We start from the raw sequence: 19,841 nt of genomic DNA, 5'->3' as shown, positions 1-19,841 counted from the left end.
TGCTTCCTAACCCCTAACTTAACTATCTGAAGCATAGGTGTCCTGCATCCTAACCACTATCTTATCTATGTGAAGAAGAGGTGTCCTGCCTCCTAACCCCTTTGTCATCCGTGAAGAAGAGGTGTCCTGCCTCCTAACCCCTATCTCATCTATGTGAAGAAGAGGTGTCCTGCCTCCTAACCCCTATCTTATCTATGTGAAGAAGAGGTGTCCTGCCTCCAAACCCCTTTGTCATCCGTGAAGAAGAGGTGTCCTGCCTCCTAACCCCTATCTCATCTATGTGAAGAAGAGGTGTCCTGCCTCCTAACCCCTATCTTATCTATGTGAAGAAGAGGTGTTCTGCCGCCTAACTCCTATCTCCACTATGTGAAGAAGAGGTCTTCTGCCGGCTAACTCCTATCTCTTCTATGTGAAGAAGAGTTGTTCTGCCTCCTAACCTCTATCTCCACTATGTGAAGAAGAGGTGTTCTGCCGCCTAACCCCTATCTCCACTATGTGAAGAAGAGGTGTTCTGCCGCCTAACTCCTATCTCATCTATGTGAAGAAGAGGTGTTCTGCCTCCTAACCCCTATCTCATCTATGTGAAGAAGAGGTGTTCTGCCTCCTAACCCCTATCTCATCTATGTGAAGAAGAGGTGTTCTGCCGCCTAACTCCTATCTCCACTATGTGAAGAAGTGGTGTTCTGCCTCCTAACCCCTTTCTCATCTATGTGAAGAAGTGGTGTTCTGCATCCTAACCCCTATCTCATCTATGTGAAGAAGAGGTGTTCTGCCGCCTAACTCCTATCTCCACTATGTGAAGAAGTGGTGTTCTGCCTCCTAACCCCTTTCTCATCTATGTGAAGAAGTGGTGTTCTGCATCCTAACCCCTATCTCATCTATGTGAAGAAGAGGTGTTCTGCCTCCTAACCCCTTTCTCATCTATGTGAAGAAGAGGTGTTCTGCCTCCTAACCCCTTTCTCATCTATGTGAAGAAGAGGTGTTCTGCCTCCTAACCCCTATCTCATCTATGTGAAGAAGAGGTGTTCTGCCTCCTAACCCCTATCTCCACTATGTGAAGAAGAGGTGTTCTGCCTCCTAACCCCTATCTCCACTATGTGAAGAAGAGGTGTTCTGCCTCCTAACCCCTATCTCATCTATGTGAAGAAGAGGTGTTCTGCCGCCTAACTCCTATCTCCACTATGTGAAGAAGTGGTGTTCTGCCTCCTAACCCCTTTCTCATCTATGTGAAGAAGTGGTGTTCTGCATCCTAACCCCTATCTCATCTATGTGAAGAAGAGGTGTTCTGCCTCCTAACCCCTATCTCATTTATGTGAAGAAGAGGTGTTCTGCCTCCTAACCCCTTTCTCATCTATGTGAAGAAGAGGTGTTCTGCCTCCTAACCCCTATCTCATCTATGTGAAGAAGAGGTGTTCTGCCTCCTAACCCCTATCTCCACTATGTGAAGAAGAGGTGTTCTGCCTCGTAACCCCTATCTCCACTATGTGAAGAAGAGGTGTTCTGCCTCCTAACCCCTATCTCCACTATGTGAAGAAGAGGTGTTCTGCCTCCTAACCCCTATCTCATCTATGTGCAGAAGAGGTGTTCTGCCGCCTAACTCCTATCTCCACTATGTGAAGAAGTGGTGTTCTGCCTCCTAACCCCTTTCTCATCTATGTGAAGAAGTGGTGTTCTACATCCTAACCCCTATCTCATCTATGTGAAGAAGAGTTGTTCTGCCTCCTAACCTCTATCTCCACTATGTGAAGAAGAGGCGTTCTGCCGCCTAACCCCTATCTCCACTATGTGAAGAAGAGGTGTTCTGCCGCCTAACTCCTATCTCATCTATGTGAAGAAGAGGTGTTCTGCCTCCTAACCCCTATCTCATCTATGTGAAGAAGAGGTGTTCTGCCTCCTAACCCCTATCTCATCTATGTGAAGAAGAGGTGTTCTGCCGCCTAACTCCTATCTCCACTATGTGAAGAAGTGGTGTTCTGCCTCCTAACCCCTTTCTCATCTATGTGAAGAAGTGGTGTTCTGCATCCTAACCCCTATCTCATCTATGTGAAGAAGAGGTGTTCTGCCGCCTAACTCCTATCTCCACTATGTGAAGAAGTGGTGTTCTGCCTCCTAACCCCTTTCTCATCTATGTGAAGAAGTGGTGTTCTGCATCCTAACCCCTATCTCATCTATGTGAAGAAGAGGTGTTCTGCCTCCTAACCCCTTTCTCATCTATGTGAAGAAGTGGTGTTCTGCCTCCTAACCCCTTTCTCATCTATGTGAAGAAGAGGTGTTCTGCCTCCTAACCCCTTTCTCATCTATGTGAAGAAGAGGTGTTCTGCCTCCTAACCCCTATCTCATCTATGTGAAGAAGAGGTGTTCTGCCTCCTAACCCCTATCTCCACTATGTGAAGAAGAGGTGTTCTGCCTCCTAACCCCTATCTCCACTATGTGAAGAAGAGGTGTTCTGCCTCCTAACCCCTATCTCATCTATGTGAAGAAGAGGTGTTCTGCCGCCTAACTCCTATCTCCACTATGTGAAGAAGTGGTGTTCTGCCTCCTAACCCCTTTCTCATCTATGTGAAGAAGTGGTGTTCTGCATCCTAACCCCTATCTCATCTATGTGAAGAAGAGGTGTTCTGCCTCCTAACCCCTATCTCATCTATGTGAAGAAGAGGTGTTCTGCCTCCTAACCCCTTTCTCATCTATGTGAAGAAGAGGTGTTCTGCCTCCTAACCCCTATCTCATCTGTGTGAAGAAGAGGTGTTCTGCCTCCTAACCCCTATCTCCACTATGTGAAGAAGAGGTGTTCTGCCTCCTAACCCCTATCTCCACTATGTGAAGAAGAGGTGTTCTGCCTCCTAACCCCTATCTCATCTATGTGCAGAAGAGGTGTTCTGCCGCCTAACTCCTATCTCCACTATGTGAAGAAGTGGTGTTCTGCCTCCTAACCCCTTTCTCATCTATGTGAAGAAGTGGTGTTCTACATCCTAACCCCTATCTCATCTATGTGAAGAAGAGGTGTTCTGCCTCCTAACCCCTATCTCCACTATGTGAAGAAGAGGTGTTCTGCCTCCTAACCCCTATCTCCACTATGTGAAGAAGAGGTGTTCTGCCTCCTAACCCCTATCTCCACTATGTGAAGAAGAGGTGTTCTGCCTCCTAACCCCTATCTCATCTATGTGAAGAAGAGGTGTTCTGCCGCCTAACTCCTATCTCCACTATGTGAAGAAGTGGTGTTCTGCCTCCTAACCCCTTTCTCATCTATGTGAAGAAGTGGTGTTCTGCATCCTAACCCCTATCTCATCTATGTGAAGAAGAGGTGTTCTGCCGCCTAACTCCTATCTCATCTATGTGAAGAAGAGGTGTTCTGCCTCCTAACCCCTTTCTCATCTATGTGAAGAAGAGGTGTTCTGCCTCCTAACCCCTATCTCCACTATGTGAAGAAGAGGTGTTCTGCCTCCTAACCCCTATCTCCACTATGTGAAGAAGAGGTGTTCTGCCTCCTAACCGCTATCTCCTCTATGTGAAGAAGTGGTGTTCTGCCTCCTAACCCCTTTCTCATCTATGTGAAGAAGAGGTGTTCTGCCTCCTAACCCCTTTCTCATATATGTGAAGAAGGGGTGTTCTGCCTCCTAACCCCTTTCTCATCTATGTGAAGAAGAGGTGTTCTGCCTCCTAACCCCTATCTCATCTCTGTGAAGAAGAGGTGTTCTGCCTCCTAAGCCCTATCTCATCTATGTGAAGGAGAGGTTTTCTACCTCCTAACCCCTATCTCATCTATGTGAAGAAGTGGTGTTCTGCCTCCTAACCCCTATCTCATCTATGTGAAGAAGTGGTGTTCTGCCTCCTAACCCCTATCTCATCTATGTGAAGAAGTGGTGTTCTGCCTCCTAACCCCTATCTCATCTATGTGAAGGAGAGGTGTTCTGCCTCCTAACCCCTATCTCATCTATTTGAAGAAGTGGTGTTCTGCCTCCTAACCCCTATCTCATCTATGTGAAGAAGAGGTGTTCTGACTCCTAACTCTGTGAAGAAGAGGTGTTCTGCCTCATAACCCCTATTTCATCTCTGTGAAGAAGAGGTGTTCTGCCTCCTAACCCCTATCTCATCTACGTGAAGAAGAGGTGTTCTGCCTCCTAACCCCTATCTCATCCATCTGAAGAAGAGTTGTTCTGCCTTGAAAAATGTTATAAGTTTGAGATCAATAAAAAACCTTTTCTGAATATTAACCTATCATTGGGTTCCATTGATGCCTGGTTATCTGTGTCTGGTATTGCAGCTTAGCCTCATTCAAGTGGCACAAGACACAAAACATGGAGAAGATTCACACTGCTTTTGGAAAAAACATGCCATGTTTTTCAAAACCTTTTAAAGGGAATGTGTCGCTAGAATTTATTTTATTTTTTTTAGTTAAACAATTATTATTTAAGTGATTACACATTGTTTTATTTTTTTTCATTTTTTCACAAGTCAGGAAATATTATTCATTAGATTCTAATTTATAAAATGTCCATGTGCTGGCTACTAGAGGGAGCAGTTCCCAAAATTGCAGCATGGTCAATGTGGTAAAGCAACCTCATTGCTCTATGCTGCAAATTTTGGGTAGACACACTCTCTCTAGTGTCCTCACACAATCCCCCCTCGCTTATTCTGGCTAGTGCCAGGAGAAGTAGGGGTTTGAATCATCAAACCTCCTACAATGTGTGCCTCCATTTTCTGAGCGACTGCACAGTGTAGGAGAATTAGATACAGTGCTCAGCAGACAGTATAACACGGACATACACAAACATACACGAACATAATACACATATCACATACATGAACATAAATTACCTTCTCATGCCGCTGCTGCCGCCTCCGCTTCTATTCCTTGCGCCTTCGCTTCCTTGTACATATGGCCGGAAGCCGCGGACGGAAATCGTCATCTTACTGTCCGGCAGCAGCTTCCGGTCCACATGAAAATGGCGCAGGATTTCGCTCTGTGAACGAGCTTCGCTTTGGTCTGTGTGGGAGCGGCGCATGCGCCATTCCCACACAGACGGCGTACGCTGCAGAGAATGGAACGGCTCCCGTTCGCATTCTCTATGGGGTTGTATGTGCCGTAATGCATCTCTGTATGTGTCGTTAATCGACACATACAGAGATGAAAAAAAATATGGCAGCCCCCATAGAGAATTAAAAGTAAGTACAAAGTAAAAAGTAGAACACGAGAACACAAATAAATAAAATTTATGTTAATATCATATTAAAAGCAATATGATAAAAAAAAAAAAATTCTGACACCTTCCCTTTAAGTGTTACCTTTAATTGTAATCCTGCCTCTCAGTGTAATACTGCCTGTGATGATAATGAGATTACTACTGAGAGTTGATCTCTGCAGAACAGGAAATTTCAGTTTATTGTGAGGCTCAGTGGCCTAGAGTGAAAAACTGCAAGATTTTACGATTATTTTTTAACAAAAATCACCAACAAATCTAAAAAAATATGTTTAACTTGATTTAAACATGTAATTTTCTGATGACACACTCCCTTTAAGATGGGGCATGATGTATTAGAATTATTCTACAAAGAGTAAACTAGCTTTTTACATTTGGTGTATACATCAAAATATGAATTTAGATAATAACATTTCTATAAAATTGCAAACATTACGCTAAAATCCATCTATCTACCATATTCTTGTATGCATTTATTTTTTTATTTTTTTGTGTGAATCTGTCCATTGCAGTGGATATATAATATATGTCATAGGGAGCCATGCTTGAAAATACTCCTGTATATAGTGAATGTCCCTTGAAGTCTATAAATAAGGCCTATGTCCTGTTGAGGTCCAGCGGATGGACACAAGACTGTACATGTGTGAAAAGTCATGTCAGCCTATGCTCACACCATATTCTAATAATAACCATAGGGGTATTAACTCTCATGTAGATTACATTATTAGAATTTGTACAATTGCATTGGAACTTATGTGAATATTTCAAGCAAACATTTTAGGAGCACAACATTTTAAATGAGTAAAACCCAATAATGGAAAGACATTTATATTTTGTCTCTTGCCATTGAACCTTGCACCTTGTGGCTGAAACAATAAAAGGAAGTTTGTCGTTTTGGCTTCAATCGGTTTTGTACAACTCATTTAATGGACATACAGTTCTGTAATAGACTTTAAAAATTCATAGGATGGACACAGTGAGATGGAAAAAGATAGAACACAAGAAAAAAAAGAGGTCAACAAATTGTATCGCAAATTGGGGTCATATGGACAGCAAGGTTTAGGTTTCTGTGCTCAGTCTAGTATGATAAAAACAAGAGAGTGCTTTGTTATAGTGAAATCAAATGGGGTCAGCTACAACTCTGCAAGAAGCCTCAATACTATATTACATTCACACAATGCTCACAAAAGAGAAATACTGGTCTGTGGCACATTGTGCTCAGGTCATGTATTGTTATACCAGAATATGTGTGATGATCGACTAACAGAGTCCAGTAACTAAAGTTTTAAGAAATGAAGCATTTATGTAATATTACAAAATAACATAATTGTTTGATACTAAGCCTAGATAAAAAGCAATGCAGCCACACCATGCTCATGAGAGGTTCCTTAATAGGATTACCGACAAGTCTGCAAACTTATTTGACACAACTGTTTGGATAACCTTTACCTCCAGGTGCTTTTCACTTTAAGTTTACTGTTCCTTTAATAGTGTTCTGCTACCTCTAGTACTGGTGCTAAATTTGATAGACATAGCAACTGGGTTTATAATTTATTACCATGATCCAGAGGACTACAAGTAATCCAGCTACATTTTCTTAACATGTATCTATTATTTAGTTATTAATTCCAAAATATATTCCTAATATAGTTTCATAATATATCTTTAAGGGTTTGAGCTCCATTTTTTTTGTTACTGAGCTCTAAATTCCCTGCTCTTCTAGAATCCAGAAAAGGTGATAATCTGGTACCTTTAATGCTGATAATAATAATTTTAATATATGATGTCATCAGTGTACACCATACTTGATATCACTAACATTGATTTTTCCTTGTAGGTAGTACAAGAAGAAATTCAAATGCCCTCCAGTTTTTTGAAACTCAGCTACCTGAGCAGCCGAACACTGGGATATAAGAGTCTCATACATGTTATCCTCACCCATGCTACAATCCCTATTGGACTAAGTAAAGTTCATCTTATTGTAGCAGTGGAAGGGCGACTTGTGCAGAAATGGTTTCCTGCTGCTATTAACTTGGTTTATTCATTTGCCTGGAATAAAACTGATATTTATGGCCAAAAAGTATCCGGTCTCTCAGAAGCACTAGGTATGTTTTTATGTTTTTATTTAAAGATTTTTCATGTAGTCTTCTTTTTTTAATATGATCAGCTTAGAAAATGCTGTACAGAGATAGAAATCTTTGTTTATCTATGAATAACTCAGTTTAAGGATCTTATCTATCAAGGGTTGTTTCTATGAACCTATTCCCTACAATTAATATGAACTAAGAAAAGAAAGAAAGCAACGTTTTTACTTTTGTTTGCAGTCATAACAAATATCAAAGTGGTTTGGTAGAAATCATATAGAAAAATGACAATATAGTTATAGGTTTTTCCAAATGTATCTTACTCTGTATTTGTATGGTGACATCACCAGCATCATGTGACAGTTTACTTCATATGATGTCACTTTCACCATCAATCTCTTCTGTCTCTATTACAGTCAGGATAAAAATAGAGCTCCATACAGTTTGGAGCACTATGGCCATGAATAATGAATTAATTTTTAAGTATTAATATTGCTGCCATCTAAACTGTGCTCCACTGATCAGGTGATGCCTTATTATTAGCTTTAGATAATATGACTTATCATATCATTTTAAAATAGGTTGTCCAAAAATGAATGTGAGCCGTCTAATACAGTTCTTGGCAGTCTTTGAAATCATAGATTGAAAACATTTATTTCAATGGATGGCCAGGCATGTTTGATTTCATCTGTAGAGGAAAATGAATATTTACATGGCAGGTTAATTACTGCATGAAGGTGTCAGGCAAGGTGATCTGGTAATCAAAGATTTACAGTCTTATGGCCATGCCATTTAGCTTTCACTTCAAATTAGCTATTTGATACTTAACCCCTTAAGGACGCAGCCTTGTTTTGGCCTTAAGGCTCAGAGCCCATTTTTCAAATCTGACATATTTCACTTTATGTGGTAATAACGTCGGAATGCTTAAACCTATCCAAGCGATTCTGAGATTGTTTTATCGTGAGACATTGGGCTTCATGTTAGTGGTAAAATTTGGTCGATATATTCAGTGTATATTTGTGAAAAATGGCAAAATTTAGAGAAAATGTTGAAAAAATAGAATTTTTCTGAATTTAAATGCATCTGCTTGTAAAACAGACGGTTATAACCCCCAAAATAGTTACTAGTTCACATTTCCCATATGTCTACTTCAGATTGGCATCTTTTTTTGAACATTGTTTTATTTTTCTTGGACGTTACAAGGCTTAGAACTTAAACAGCAATTTCTCATATTTTTAAGAAAATTTAAAAAGCCTTTTTTTTAAGGCACCTGTTCAGTTCCGAAGTGGCTTTGAGGGGCCTATGTATTAGAAATCCGCATAAAACACCCCATTTTAAAAACTAGACCCCTCAAAGTATTCAAAACAGCATTTAGAAAGTTTTTTAACCCTTTAGGAATTTCACAGGAATTAAAGCAAAGTGGAGGTGAAATTTGCAAATTTCATTTTTCTTGCTGAATTTCAATTTTATTGAATTTTTTTTCTGTAACACAGAAGGTTTTACCAGAGAAACACTACTAAATATGTATTGTCCAGATTATGATGTTTTTAGAAATGTCCCACATGTGCCTCTAGTGCGCTCATGGACTAAAACACAAGCCCTAGAAGCAAAGAAGCACCTAGTGCATTTTGAGGCCTCTTTTTTATTAGAATATATTTTAGGCAGCATGCCAGGTTTAAAGAGGTGTTGAGGTGCCAAAACAGTAGGAATCCCCCAAAAGTGACCCCATTTTGGAAACTACACCCCTCAAGGAATTCATGTATGGTTGTTGTTATCATTTTGACCACACAGTTTTTTCACAGCACGTATTTGAATTGGGCTGTGAAATTTAAAAAATGAAATGTTTTCCAATAAGATGTCATTTTTGATAAAATTTCTTATTTTCACAAGAAATAAAATACCCCATTTTGTTCCCCAATTTGTCCTGAGTGCGGCAATACCTCATTTGTGGTGAAAAAATTCCTTCTGAACCCTCCCATGGGCCCAAACGGCAAAGTAGCGCTATGTGTTTGTTGGAGTCCAGATTTTGCTGGATTGGTTTTCTGTGCCATGTCGCATTTGCAGACCCCCAGAAGTATCAAAGCAATGGAAAACAACCAGAAGTGACCCCATTTTGGAAACTACACCCCTCAAGGAATTACTTTATGGTTGTTGTTACCATTTTGACCACACAGTTTTTTCACAGCACGTATTTGGATTGGGCTGTGAAATTAAAAAAAATATATTTTTTCCAATAAGATGTCATTTTTGATCAAAATTTCTTACTTTCAGAGGGAACAAAATACACCATTTTGTTGCCCAATTTGTCCTGAGTGCAGCAATACCCCATTTGTGGTGATAAACTCCTTCTGAGCCCTCCCATGGGCCCAAACGGCAAAGTAGCGCTGTGTGTTTGTTGGAGTCCAGATTTTGCTGGATTTGTTTTCAGGTGCAATGTCGCATTTGCAGAGCCCCAGAGGTAGCAAAGCAATGGAAACCCACCAGAAGTGACCCCATTTTGGAAACTACACCCCTCAAGGAATTGATTTATGGTTGCTGTGACAATTTTGACCACACAGTTTTTTCACAGCACGTATTTGAATAGGGCTGTGAAATTAAAACAATTTAATTTTTTCCAGTAAGATGTCATTTTTGATCAAAATCTCTTATTTTCACAGGGAACAAAAGACCCCATTTTATTGCCCAATTTCTCCTGAGTGCAGCAATACCCCATTTGTGGTGATAAACTGCAGTTTGGGCCCATGTGAGGGCTCAGAAGGAAAACACCATTTGGCCTACTGGAGCTTTTCTGGTGCTATGTCATGTATGCAGAAGCCCCTGAGGTACCAGTACAGTTGAAACCCTCGAGAAGTGACCCCATTTTTAAAACTACACCCCTTAAGACATTCATCTAGAGGTGTAGTGAGCATTTTGACCCCCACAGGTATTGTGTAAAAGATAATGTGCAGCAGATGGTGCAGTGTGAGATTTATATATATGCCATGTCAGTGTCCGATATAGTGTGCCCAGCATGTGCCACGGGAGATATACACCCCATAAACTGTAATGTGGGTTCTCCCAGGTACGGCAATACCCTACATGTGGCTGTTATTACCTGCCTGGGCACACAGCATGGCTCAGAAGGGAAAGATGAGGGGGATAAACTGTGCGGAGTGCATCAGGGTAGATGAAAAATCTAAGGAATCTATGATAAATTTTAAAACACTTTCATACAATGCCCTGGTTTTTCGGGGCACGTGTCACATTGATATATTGTGTCCTCCCTTATCCCCCTCTTATAGCAGACTTTGCACCTCTTTTGACTTTTTCCCTTCTTGCCAGTTTGGGGAACTTCTTCTGGAAAGTGTTGCCCTGGTACGATGCCTGTGGCCTCGCTTCCAGAAGTACTGGGTGCCCCCTTCTTGGTCCCTAAAGATTAGGTTCTTGATAATGATGTGCACGGCCAGCTTCTTATACCACACCGCATGGCGCTGTAGGGCTTCAGGGCTTGATCTGACAGGTCCACCCCTCCCATGTACCTATTGTAGTCGAGGATGCAGTCTGGTTTGGGGGTCTCTGTACTGGTACCTCGTACTGGTACATGGGTGCTGGTGTGGCCATGTATTGTTGTCAATGCAAGAACATCTCTGTTATCCTTGTACTTGACACACAATATGTTGCTGCTAGATTGTGCCCTACTCTCACCCCTTCTTGTTTGCCCAAGCAGAGTCTTAGGGAGGCCTCTCAGATTTCTTCTAGCAGTGCCGCATGCCGCAGGACTGGAAGTGAGGCAGTTGAAGAGTGGGACGTTGGTATAAAAATTATCCAGGTAGAGGTGGTAACCCTGGTCCAGCAGTGGGTGCACGAAATCCCACACAATTTTTGCATTAACTCCCAGTAGGGGGGGGGGTGCATTCTGGGGGCTGAATACTGGTGTCCTTCCCTTCATATATCCTAAATTTGTAGGTATACCCTGATGCACTCTCGCACAGCTTATACATCTTCACGCCATACCTTGCCCTCTTACTCGGCAGGTACTGGCGGAATTGAAGCCTCCCCCTTTAAAATCTACCAAAGACTCATCAATAGAAATAGACTTCTCGGGGGTGAATGCTTTGGAAAACCGGGCACTGAAACGGTCTAAAGGGGTCTCCGTTTATACAAACTGTCAAAACGGTGGTCATCTCGGGGTGGGCACGGCTCATTATCAGTATAATGTGAGAAGCGAAGTATTGCCTCATTTATTTATTTTTAGGTTCCAGTTCAGTTCTGAAGTTGCTTTGAAGGACCTATATATTAGAAACCCCTATGAAACACCCCATTTTAGAAACTAGACCCCTCAAAGTATTTACAACAGCATTTAGAAAGTTTATGAACCCTTTAGGTGTTTCACAGGAATTTAGAGCAAAGTAGAGGTGAAATTTACATTATTTTTTTTGTCAGAAAATCCTTTTTATACCATTTTTTTCTATAACACAAAAGGTTTTACCAGAGAAACGCAACTCAATACTTATTGCCCAGATTCTGCAGTTTTGAGAAATATCCCAGAAGTGGCCCTAGAGCGGTAATGGACTAAAGCACCGGCCTCCGAAGCAAAGGAGCACCTAGCGGATTATGAGACCTCCTTTTTATTAGGCACCATGTCCGGTTTGAAGAGGTCTTGTGGTGCCAAAACAGTGGAAAACCCCCAACAGTGAACCCATTTTGGAAACTAGACCCCTTGAGGAATTCATTGTACTTTTCATGGGGTGCATGCTGCTTTTTGATCCGTTTTTATTCTATTTTTAGGTGGTGTGGTGACTAAATAACAGCAATTCTACTATTGTTTCTTTATTATATTTTTTTTACAGCGTTCACCGTGCGCTGTAAATGACATATTCACTTTATTCTGCGGGGCGATACGATTACGGCGATACCAGATGTTTATAGTTTTATTTTATGTCTTATGGCGTTTGCACAATAAAATAAATTTTGTGTTACCTTATTCTAAGAGCCATAACTTTTTTATTTTTTCATCAATAAAGCCGTGCGAGGACTTATTTTTTGCGTAACGAACTGTAGTTTCGATCAGTACCATTTTTAGGTACATGCGACTTTTTGATCTCTTTTTGTTCCATTTTTTGGGAGGTGAAGTGACCAAACAATTGTGATTCTGGTACGGTTTATTATTATTTTCTTTTACGGCGTTCACCGCGCGGGATGAATAACAAAATAATTTTGTAGTTCAGGCCGTTACGGACGTGGCGATACCAATTATGTATAGTTTATTTGTTTGTTTATATATTTTTATTAATAATAAAGGACTGATAAGGGAAAAAGGGGGATTTTTACTTTGATCACTTTTAAAACTTTTATTTTCTTATTTTTACACATCTTTTTTTACTTTATTACTTTGTCCCACTAGGGAACTTTAGGGCAGGAGGCCCTGATCGCTATTCTAATACACTGCACTACATATGTAGTGCAGTGTATTAGAGCTGTCAGCTACTCACTGACAGCAAGCATAGTGGGTCCTGACTTCGTCAGGACCCACTAGGCTTCCGTCGATGGCAGAGCCGGACGCCATTGTTTGGTGTCCGGTTGCCATAGTTATAATCGCCGGCCGCTATCGTGTAGCAGGCTGGTGATTGCAGCTTAACCCCTAAAAAGCTGTGATCGCTATTGAACACGGCTTTTCAGGGGTTAATCAGCGGGGACACAGCGATCGGTCCCCGCTGTAGGAGCTGTGACAGCTGCTGTACGAGACAGCAGCTGTCACAGCTCCTGCACGTGTCGGGAGGACGGCCCAAATGGCCGTTACTCCCGTGACGTACTATTCCGTCATGGAGCGCGAACAGGGCGCTTTCCATGACGGAATAGTACGTCACTGAGCGTTAAGGGGTTAAAAGGGTATTATGGATTCTGCAAATAAAGATCATCTATGTATAATGAAAAGTTTGAAAATTTTCAGATATGCTTTCTGTATCAATTGCTCATTGTTTAAGATTTCCGTTTGTGCTGGTCATGTGTGAAAAACACGTGCTCGACTCATTGCAAGATTGAGCTCTGATACACTGTACTGTAACTGTAACGAGCTGTGCACCTGTGTGTCTATCACATGAGCTGGACACATTTTTATCACCTGGAAGGAAACAATGGAGGTTCCTTTTAAATGACAGCAAGCAGAGATCTTAAAAACCTCAAGGAATTGATACAGAAAGTATATTGCAGAATTGTATAACTTTATAAAATTAATAACTTTTATTTTCGGAAACTATAACCCTTTTAATGAACAAAAAAATTGGGAGCTAACAAAAAACTATCTGGCATAATATCGATAATAAATTATATAATAAAATGAATGACATATGGTCCTTTAGATGTACTGCTCCCAATGTAATATATTGCTATGATTCAAAGGTAGGATACAGCTATTTGAAGTGTTGATCTCCTGGTTAGCAGCAGATCAGTCTCCACTCTCCACGCTAATGCTCTCCCCCTGACCCACACTCCCAGCAGTGTTTTTCTCTTAGTTAATTACCCTCCACCTGTGTGGAGGTAAGACCCTATGTTAACCCCTTAATAGGCATCTAGGGATATATCTCCCTTGGCAGACTAACCCCATCAACCTGTTATACATCCCCCCCCCCTTTGCTCCAGGCCGCAGGACTGGACACTTACTCCTACCAGGCAGTGTATCCTTGAGAGGGCATCCGCATTCTAATATCTTCTCCCAGCCCTGTGCTCTACTTTCAACTTATACTCCTCTTGTTTTTGGGGTTGGGACAAAGTAGCCGCCACTTTTACTTTGTTTATCTCATTGTCACCACCTTTTTTGGGCACTATACCTGTGGAAAATGACTCCCTCTCCTTCCAGGGCTTAATCAAGTTGACATGATAAATTTGATATTGTTGTCTTTTAGATGGCTGAAACACTTTATAATTCACTTGTCCAATTTTCTCTATAATTTCAAAGGTTCCCTGCCACTTAGCTAAAAACTTGCTCTCTACCGTTGGGATGAGCACTAAGTCGCGGTCACCAGGGCTTTACTCACGGATTTTAGCAGGTTGATTGTATACCCTGCAAGGAGCTTCCTGTGCTTGGTGCAAGTGCTGTCTGACTACGGGCATTCTGTCCATCTGGGACACATGTTCCACAACAGTTTTATAAGGACTGACCTCTTTTTCCCAGGCTTCCTTAACCACATCATTCACAATTTTTACATTTTCGAATGCTTTTTTTAGACTTGGGTCTCTCAACTGAGCAGGGCCAAAATTTGTTCTAGGAATTCCCAAGGCAGGGATTTCCTGCTCAGAAAGAGAATCCTCAGACTCATCACCAGCTAAGACACAAAAGGGAAACACCTTATTCCCAATGCTATCAGCAATAACATTATCATCATTTAAGGAGAAAGATGAAGGCTCGTCCTTATCTGTCAGTGTCTTTTCCCACAGTAGCCAGAATGATGGAAAGTCACAGCAGAGAATAAGTTCATGTATCAGTCCAGGTACAACCCCCACATAGCAGGTAACAGTCCCATTAGAGGTTTTCACAGAGACCTGTGCAACGGGGTTCTCCTTTGTGTCTCCATGTACACACTGTACCACTATTTTCTTTCCCGGGTACACCACCTTATGGGGAACGGTAGCTCGGAGTAAGGTGACCGCGCTGCCTGTTTCAAGAAGGGCTACAAGCTGCTGGCCATTCACCAACACCTCACAAATCCGCCATGGGTCTGGTGCCATTGAAGGGCACACAGAGTGGACAAACAGTGACTGGCACCTTGCCATAGTACAGTCCATGGGTTCCTCAGCTTCTGGGCATTGGGCTGCAATATGCCCAACTTTATGACATCTACAGCAGCGGAGCTTAGGAAAGTGTTGGGGTGGGACAACCCCGAGCTGTGGGCCTGCATTGGATGGACAAACTTGAAGAGTAGCAAACCTTGGACTCCTAGGATCCTCCGGTACCCCTCCTAGTACTGGGGCCACCTGAGTATACTTCCGTGGTAAGTGAAATTCTGCCTTTTCCCAGTACGTCTCTCTGTCACTGTATGTCTTTCCAGGGCAGAGATAACTTGCTCAGAGGTCTGGGATCAGCTTGCATCACCCAGTATTGTAAATCTCTGGAGAGTGCACAAAACAGGCGTTCAATGATGATGCGATCCACCATCTCCCGCGCAGACAACCTCTCTGGTTCAAGCCATTTATCGATCAGATTCATCAGGTTATGCATCTGGGAGGCTTTTTAGCATCATATTGCCAGTGGTGTACCCTTTGGGCAGGAACCATCAAAGAAACACACAGCCGTAAAAGTATCTCGGCTTTAAGCAACACATAGTCCTTTACATTTTCTTCAGACAAGTTACAATAAGCTTTTAGCGGCTCACCATCTAGTAACGGTGCCAGGACTTCAGCCCACTGAGACTCCGGCAAATTTTGCCTTTCTGCAGTACGTTCAAACAGGGAAAGGAAGGCCTCGACATCCTCTCCTTTCACCATCCTTTGCTTTGCCCTCTGCACCACTTTCTTGGAGTTGCTCTGGGCCTGTTAAACAGTCCCAGCTAGTTGCAATGCTGCCTGTTGCTGCATGAGCAGATTGTTGGTTTGATGTTGGACCTGCACGGCCTAAGCATAAGCCTGTTGTCGCTGCACATTGGCCTGTTGTTGCTGCACAGTGGCCTGTACCAGCTGCTGGATTAACTCCATGTTGGCAGATGGTCTGGATATCAGGGTAGCAACTTTCGCACAGGACATATATTCATTGCTGGCTCTTGAAAGTGTTTATTTCTGTCGTTGCTCCTAGCAACCACAAACTAGCGCAGACAGTATGCCCACGTTCTTCAACATATGTAGCAGTTTGGGGAATGTAGATGGGCAAAGAGACACTATTATAAATTATATAATAAAATGAATGATATATGGTTCTTTAGATGTACTGCTCCCAATGTAATATTGCTATGATTCAAAGGTAGGATACACCTATTTGAAGTGTTGAACTCCTTATACATAGACACGGGCCCAGTTCTTTTCTGGAGTGGGTTTGTATGTTTTGTATATATATATATATATATATATATATATATATATATATATTGTAGCAGTTTGGGTAATTTAGATAGGCAAAGAGACACTCTCAGCGCAGTATTCTTGTTTAAGCAGGACTATAGAAGCTTTATTTCTCTTTCAATCAGGGACATCCAATAAACACAATGGTAGCTTGTCTCATCAGCATACACAAAGGTTAGAATAGCAAGAAACATTTCACGTAACAAAAGTCCAGGTATAACTCACACAGTCCAGCCCTTTGCAGGGGTTAGCTCTCAGGGTATGTTCACACGTAGTCAACAAAAACGTCTGAAAATCCAGAGCTGTTTTCAAGGGAAAACAGACCCTGCTTTTCAGACGTTTTTTTACCAACTCGCATTTTTCGCGGCGTTTTCGCGCCGTTTTCGCGGCGTTTTTTACGTCCGTTTTTGGAGCTGTTTTCATTGGAGTCTATGAGAAAACAGCTCCAAAAACGTCCAAAGAAGTGTCCTGCACTTCTTTTGACGAGGCTGTATTTTTACGCGTCGTCGTTTGACAGCTGTCAAACGACGACGCGTAAATAACAGGTCGTCTGCACAGTACGTCGGCAAACCCATTCAAATGAATGGGCAGATGTTTGCCGACGTATTGTAGCCCTATTTTCAGACGTAAAACGAGGCATAATACGCCTCGTTTACGTCTGAAAATAGGTCGTGTGAACATACCCTCACTCCTCTGTAGATGTCAGGTCTGTTCAGTAGCAAACCAGTCTTCACCTTCTCTGCTTCCTCTCTCTGACACACTCTCCCAGCAGTGTTTTTCTCTTAGTTAATTACCCTCCACCTGTGTGGAGGGAAGACCCTATGTTAACCCCTTAACCCCTTCCCGACATTTGGCGAATCCATACACCAAAGTCGGGTAGGGGAAGTTTAGAACGGCTCACTGAGTGAACCCGCTCGATACGATGTCGGTGTCGGCTGTTTATTACAGCCGACACTTCAGAGTAACGAGCGGCATCGCGCTCGAGCGCGATTCCGCTAGTTTAACTCGTTAGATGCCATGGTCAATAGAGACCACAGCATTTAAATCATTAGAAAGAGGGGGGTGACCCCCTCTAACAGCTCATCGCGCCCCCCGCAACCCAATCGCGGGGGGGCGATGGTTGCTACGGCTGCCTGGGGGCTTAATGAAGGCCCCCAGATCTGCCAACTTTGTGCACCTATTAAGCCCTACCTCTGGCAGGGCTCAATAGATGCCTGTCGGAATAACGATATACTGCAATACATTAGTATTGCAGTATATCGTGAAAGCGATCTAACGATCGCTGGTTAAAGTCCCCTAGGGGGACTAATAAAAAAAGTAAAAATTAGTAAAATAAAGGTTTTTTTATGTAAAAAAAAAAATTAAAAATGAAGTTAAAAAAAAAACCTTTTCCCATTTTCCCCCTAGAGCATAGTAAAAAAATTAATAAATAAACATAATTGGTATCGCCACGTCCGTAAAAGTCTGAACTATTACAATATATCATTATTTAACCTGCACGGTGAACGTCGTAAAAAAAAATAATTGTAAATGCCAGAATCTCTATTTGTTTGGTCGCCTCATCTCCCACAAAAAATTAAATAAAAAGTGATCAAAACGTCGCATGTACAGAAAAATGGTATCATTACAAACTACAGCTTATCTTGCAAATAATGAGCCCTCGTACCACTTAATTGACGGAACATTCAAAAAGTTATGGCTCTCGGAATTTGGCGACACAAAATAAATTTTATTTTTTACACTTAGGTTTTTATTTGTAAAGGTAGTAAAATATAGAACAAAACTATATATATTTGGTATCGCCGTAATCGTAATGACCGACAGAATAAAATGAACCTGTTGTTTTAATTGCACACGACGCGCAAAAAACAATGGAGGAATCGCTGTTTTTTTCATTTTCTACCCCACAAATAATTTGTTTCCCGTTTCCTAATACATTATATGACACAATAAATGGTGCTACTAAAAACTACAACTCGTCCCGCAAAAATCAAGCCCTCATAGGATTATATCGACGGAAAAATAAAAACGATATGGCTTTTGGAATGTGGGGAGGAAAAAACGAAAATGAAAATTTGAAAAAGGGCTGCGGCGGGAAGGGGTTAATAGGTGTCTAGGGATATATCTCCCTTGGCAGACTAACCCTCTTAACCTGTTACAATATATATATATATTTGCTTATGTGTCTTTAAATATTATTCATTCTTATAAATAGAGCAATTCACAAACATAATAATATTTTGTAATATTTATTATAAATATTACGCCTGAGCAATAAAACTGTGCTAGGTCATTAAAACTCCAATGGGATAATGAGAAATAAAATGAGTCACTACAGAGAATTGCAGAGCCAGATTTTAACACCTCAGCATTGGTTGCTTCAAAACTGGTGTTTTAGCTGTTATGTGTTAAAATCAGAATGTTTTTTGTAGGCGTGATGCTATTTTTAGAGTGCCTTATGCTTAAAATGACCCCCAGCCCTCTATCACTTTCCTTTATTTGCAATTCTATTCCTTTAGCCTCTTCCTCTTGACATGAAGGCTGTCATGCAGCTTTTTATAAAAGACAGGTTACTTGAGGATTGCACTTAGAAACAGCAACATTCTTCATTATTCTTGCACTGTGTCATATGGAGAGTCTAGAGCTGGCAGATTTATTGCTTTCCCTAATTGCAAATTCTTTTAATCATTCATCTTTCATACGTTGGTTTAAGTCGCTTCAAAAGGTGGAATATATTTTTTAAACTATAACCACTTTGTAATATATTCATGAAGGCTTGTGCTTAAGAATAAATTTTGCTGTAATTATTTTATGTGTCAACAGGATTTAGTTAGCGTTGACTTCTTGATATGTGTATTTGTCAGACATATTATATCGACAGGGTTATGAAATTTAATAATTTGCTCATCTTAAAGCAAAATTCAGTTTATTTTATTTTGTCTGAAACACGTTTTTGAATTATCCTTATATCAGTTAATTGCAAACTATAAAAGGCTTTAACAGATAGTTTCCTCTATTTATATACCAATAAAATATCTATCTATCTATCTATCTATCTATCTATCTATCTATCTATCTATCTATCTATCTATCTATCATCTATCTATCTATCTATCTATCTATCTATCTATCTATCTATCTATCTATCATCTATCTATCTATCTATCTATCTATCTATCTAGCTGTCTGTCTGTCTGTCTGTCTGTCTATCTAATATATATTTTGGAAAGTTTAAAAGCAGTCCATGTGACCGCTGCAGCCTTTGATTGGCCTGTGATTGGCTGCAGCGGTCACATGGGATGCAACGTCATCCCGGGAGGCCGGACTGGGGAAAGAAGCAGGAGTTCTGGGTAAGTTAACTTTTAATACTTTTAACTCCAGCGGTAGTCACTGTCCTGGGTGCTGAAAGAGTTACTGCCGATCAGTTAACTCTTTCAGCACCCTGGACAGTGACTATCCCCTGATGTCGCCTAGCAACGCTCCCGTAATTACGGGTGCACACACGTAGCCACCCATAATTACGGGAGCCCCA

General features: G+C 41.3%; 1 protein-coding gene across 5 annotated transcripts in view; it reads left to right on the top strand.

The window, feature by feature from the left end:
* TENM1 (teneurin transmembrane protein 1) overlaps window positions 1–19,841 on the top strand; it is a 570,240-nt gene that overhangs the window by 426,373 nt on the left and 124,026 nt on the right. For all 5 annotated transcript variants that reach the window (XM_075835787.1, XM_075835786.1, XM_075835785.1 and 2 more), the window contains one exon: window positions 7,036–7,303. In XM_075835787.1, the coding sequence (XP_075691902.1) occupies window positions 7,036–7,303 (268 nt within the window). The remainder of the gene's footprint in view (window positions 1–7,035; window positions 7,304–19,841) is intronic.

Source organism: Rhinoderma darwinii, chromosome 8 (assembly GCF_050947455.1).
Source record: "Rhinoderma darwinii isolate aRhiDar2 chromosome 8, aRhiDar2.hap1, whole genome shotgun sequence".
Lineage (NCBI taxonomy): Eukaryota > Metazoa > Chordata > Amphibia > Anura > Rhinodermatidae > Rhinoderma > Rhinoderma darwinii.
The sequence above is the reverse complement of the archived record's forward strand: the minus strand, read 5'-3'. Positions and strand labels throughout refer to the sequence as shown.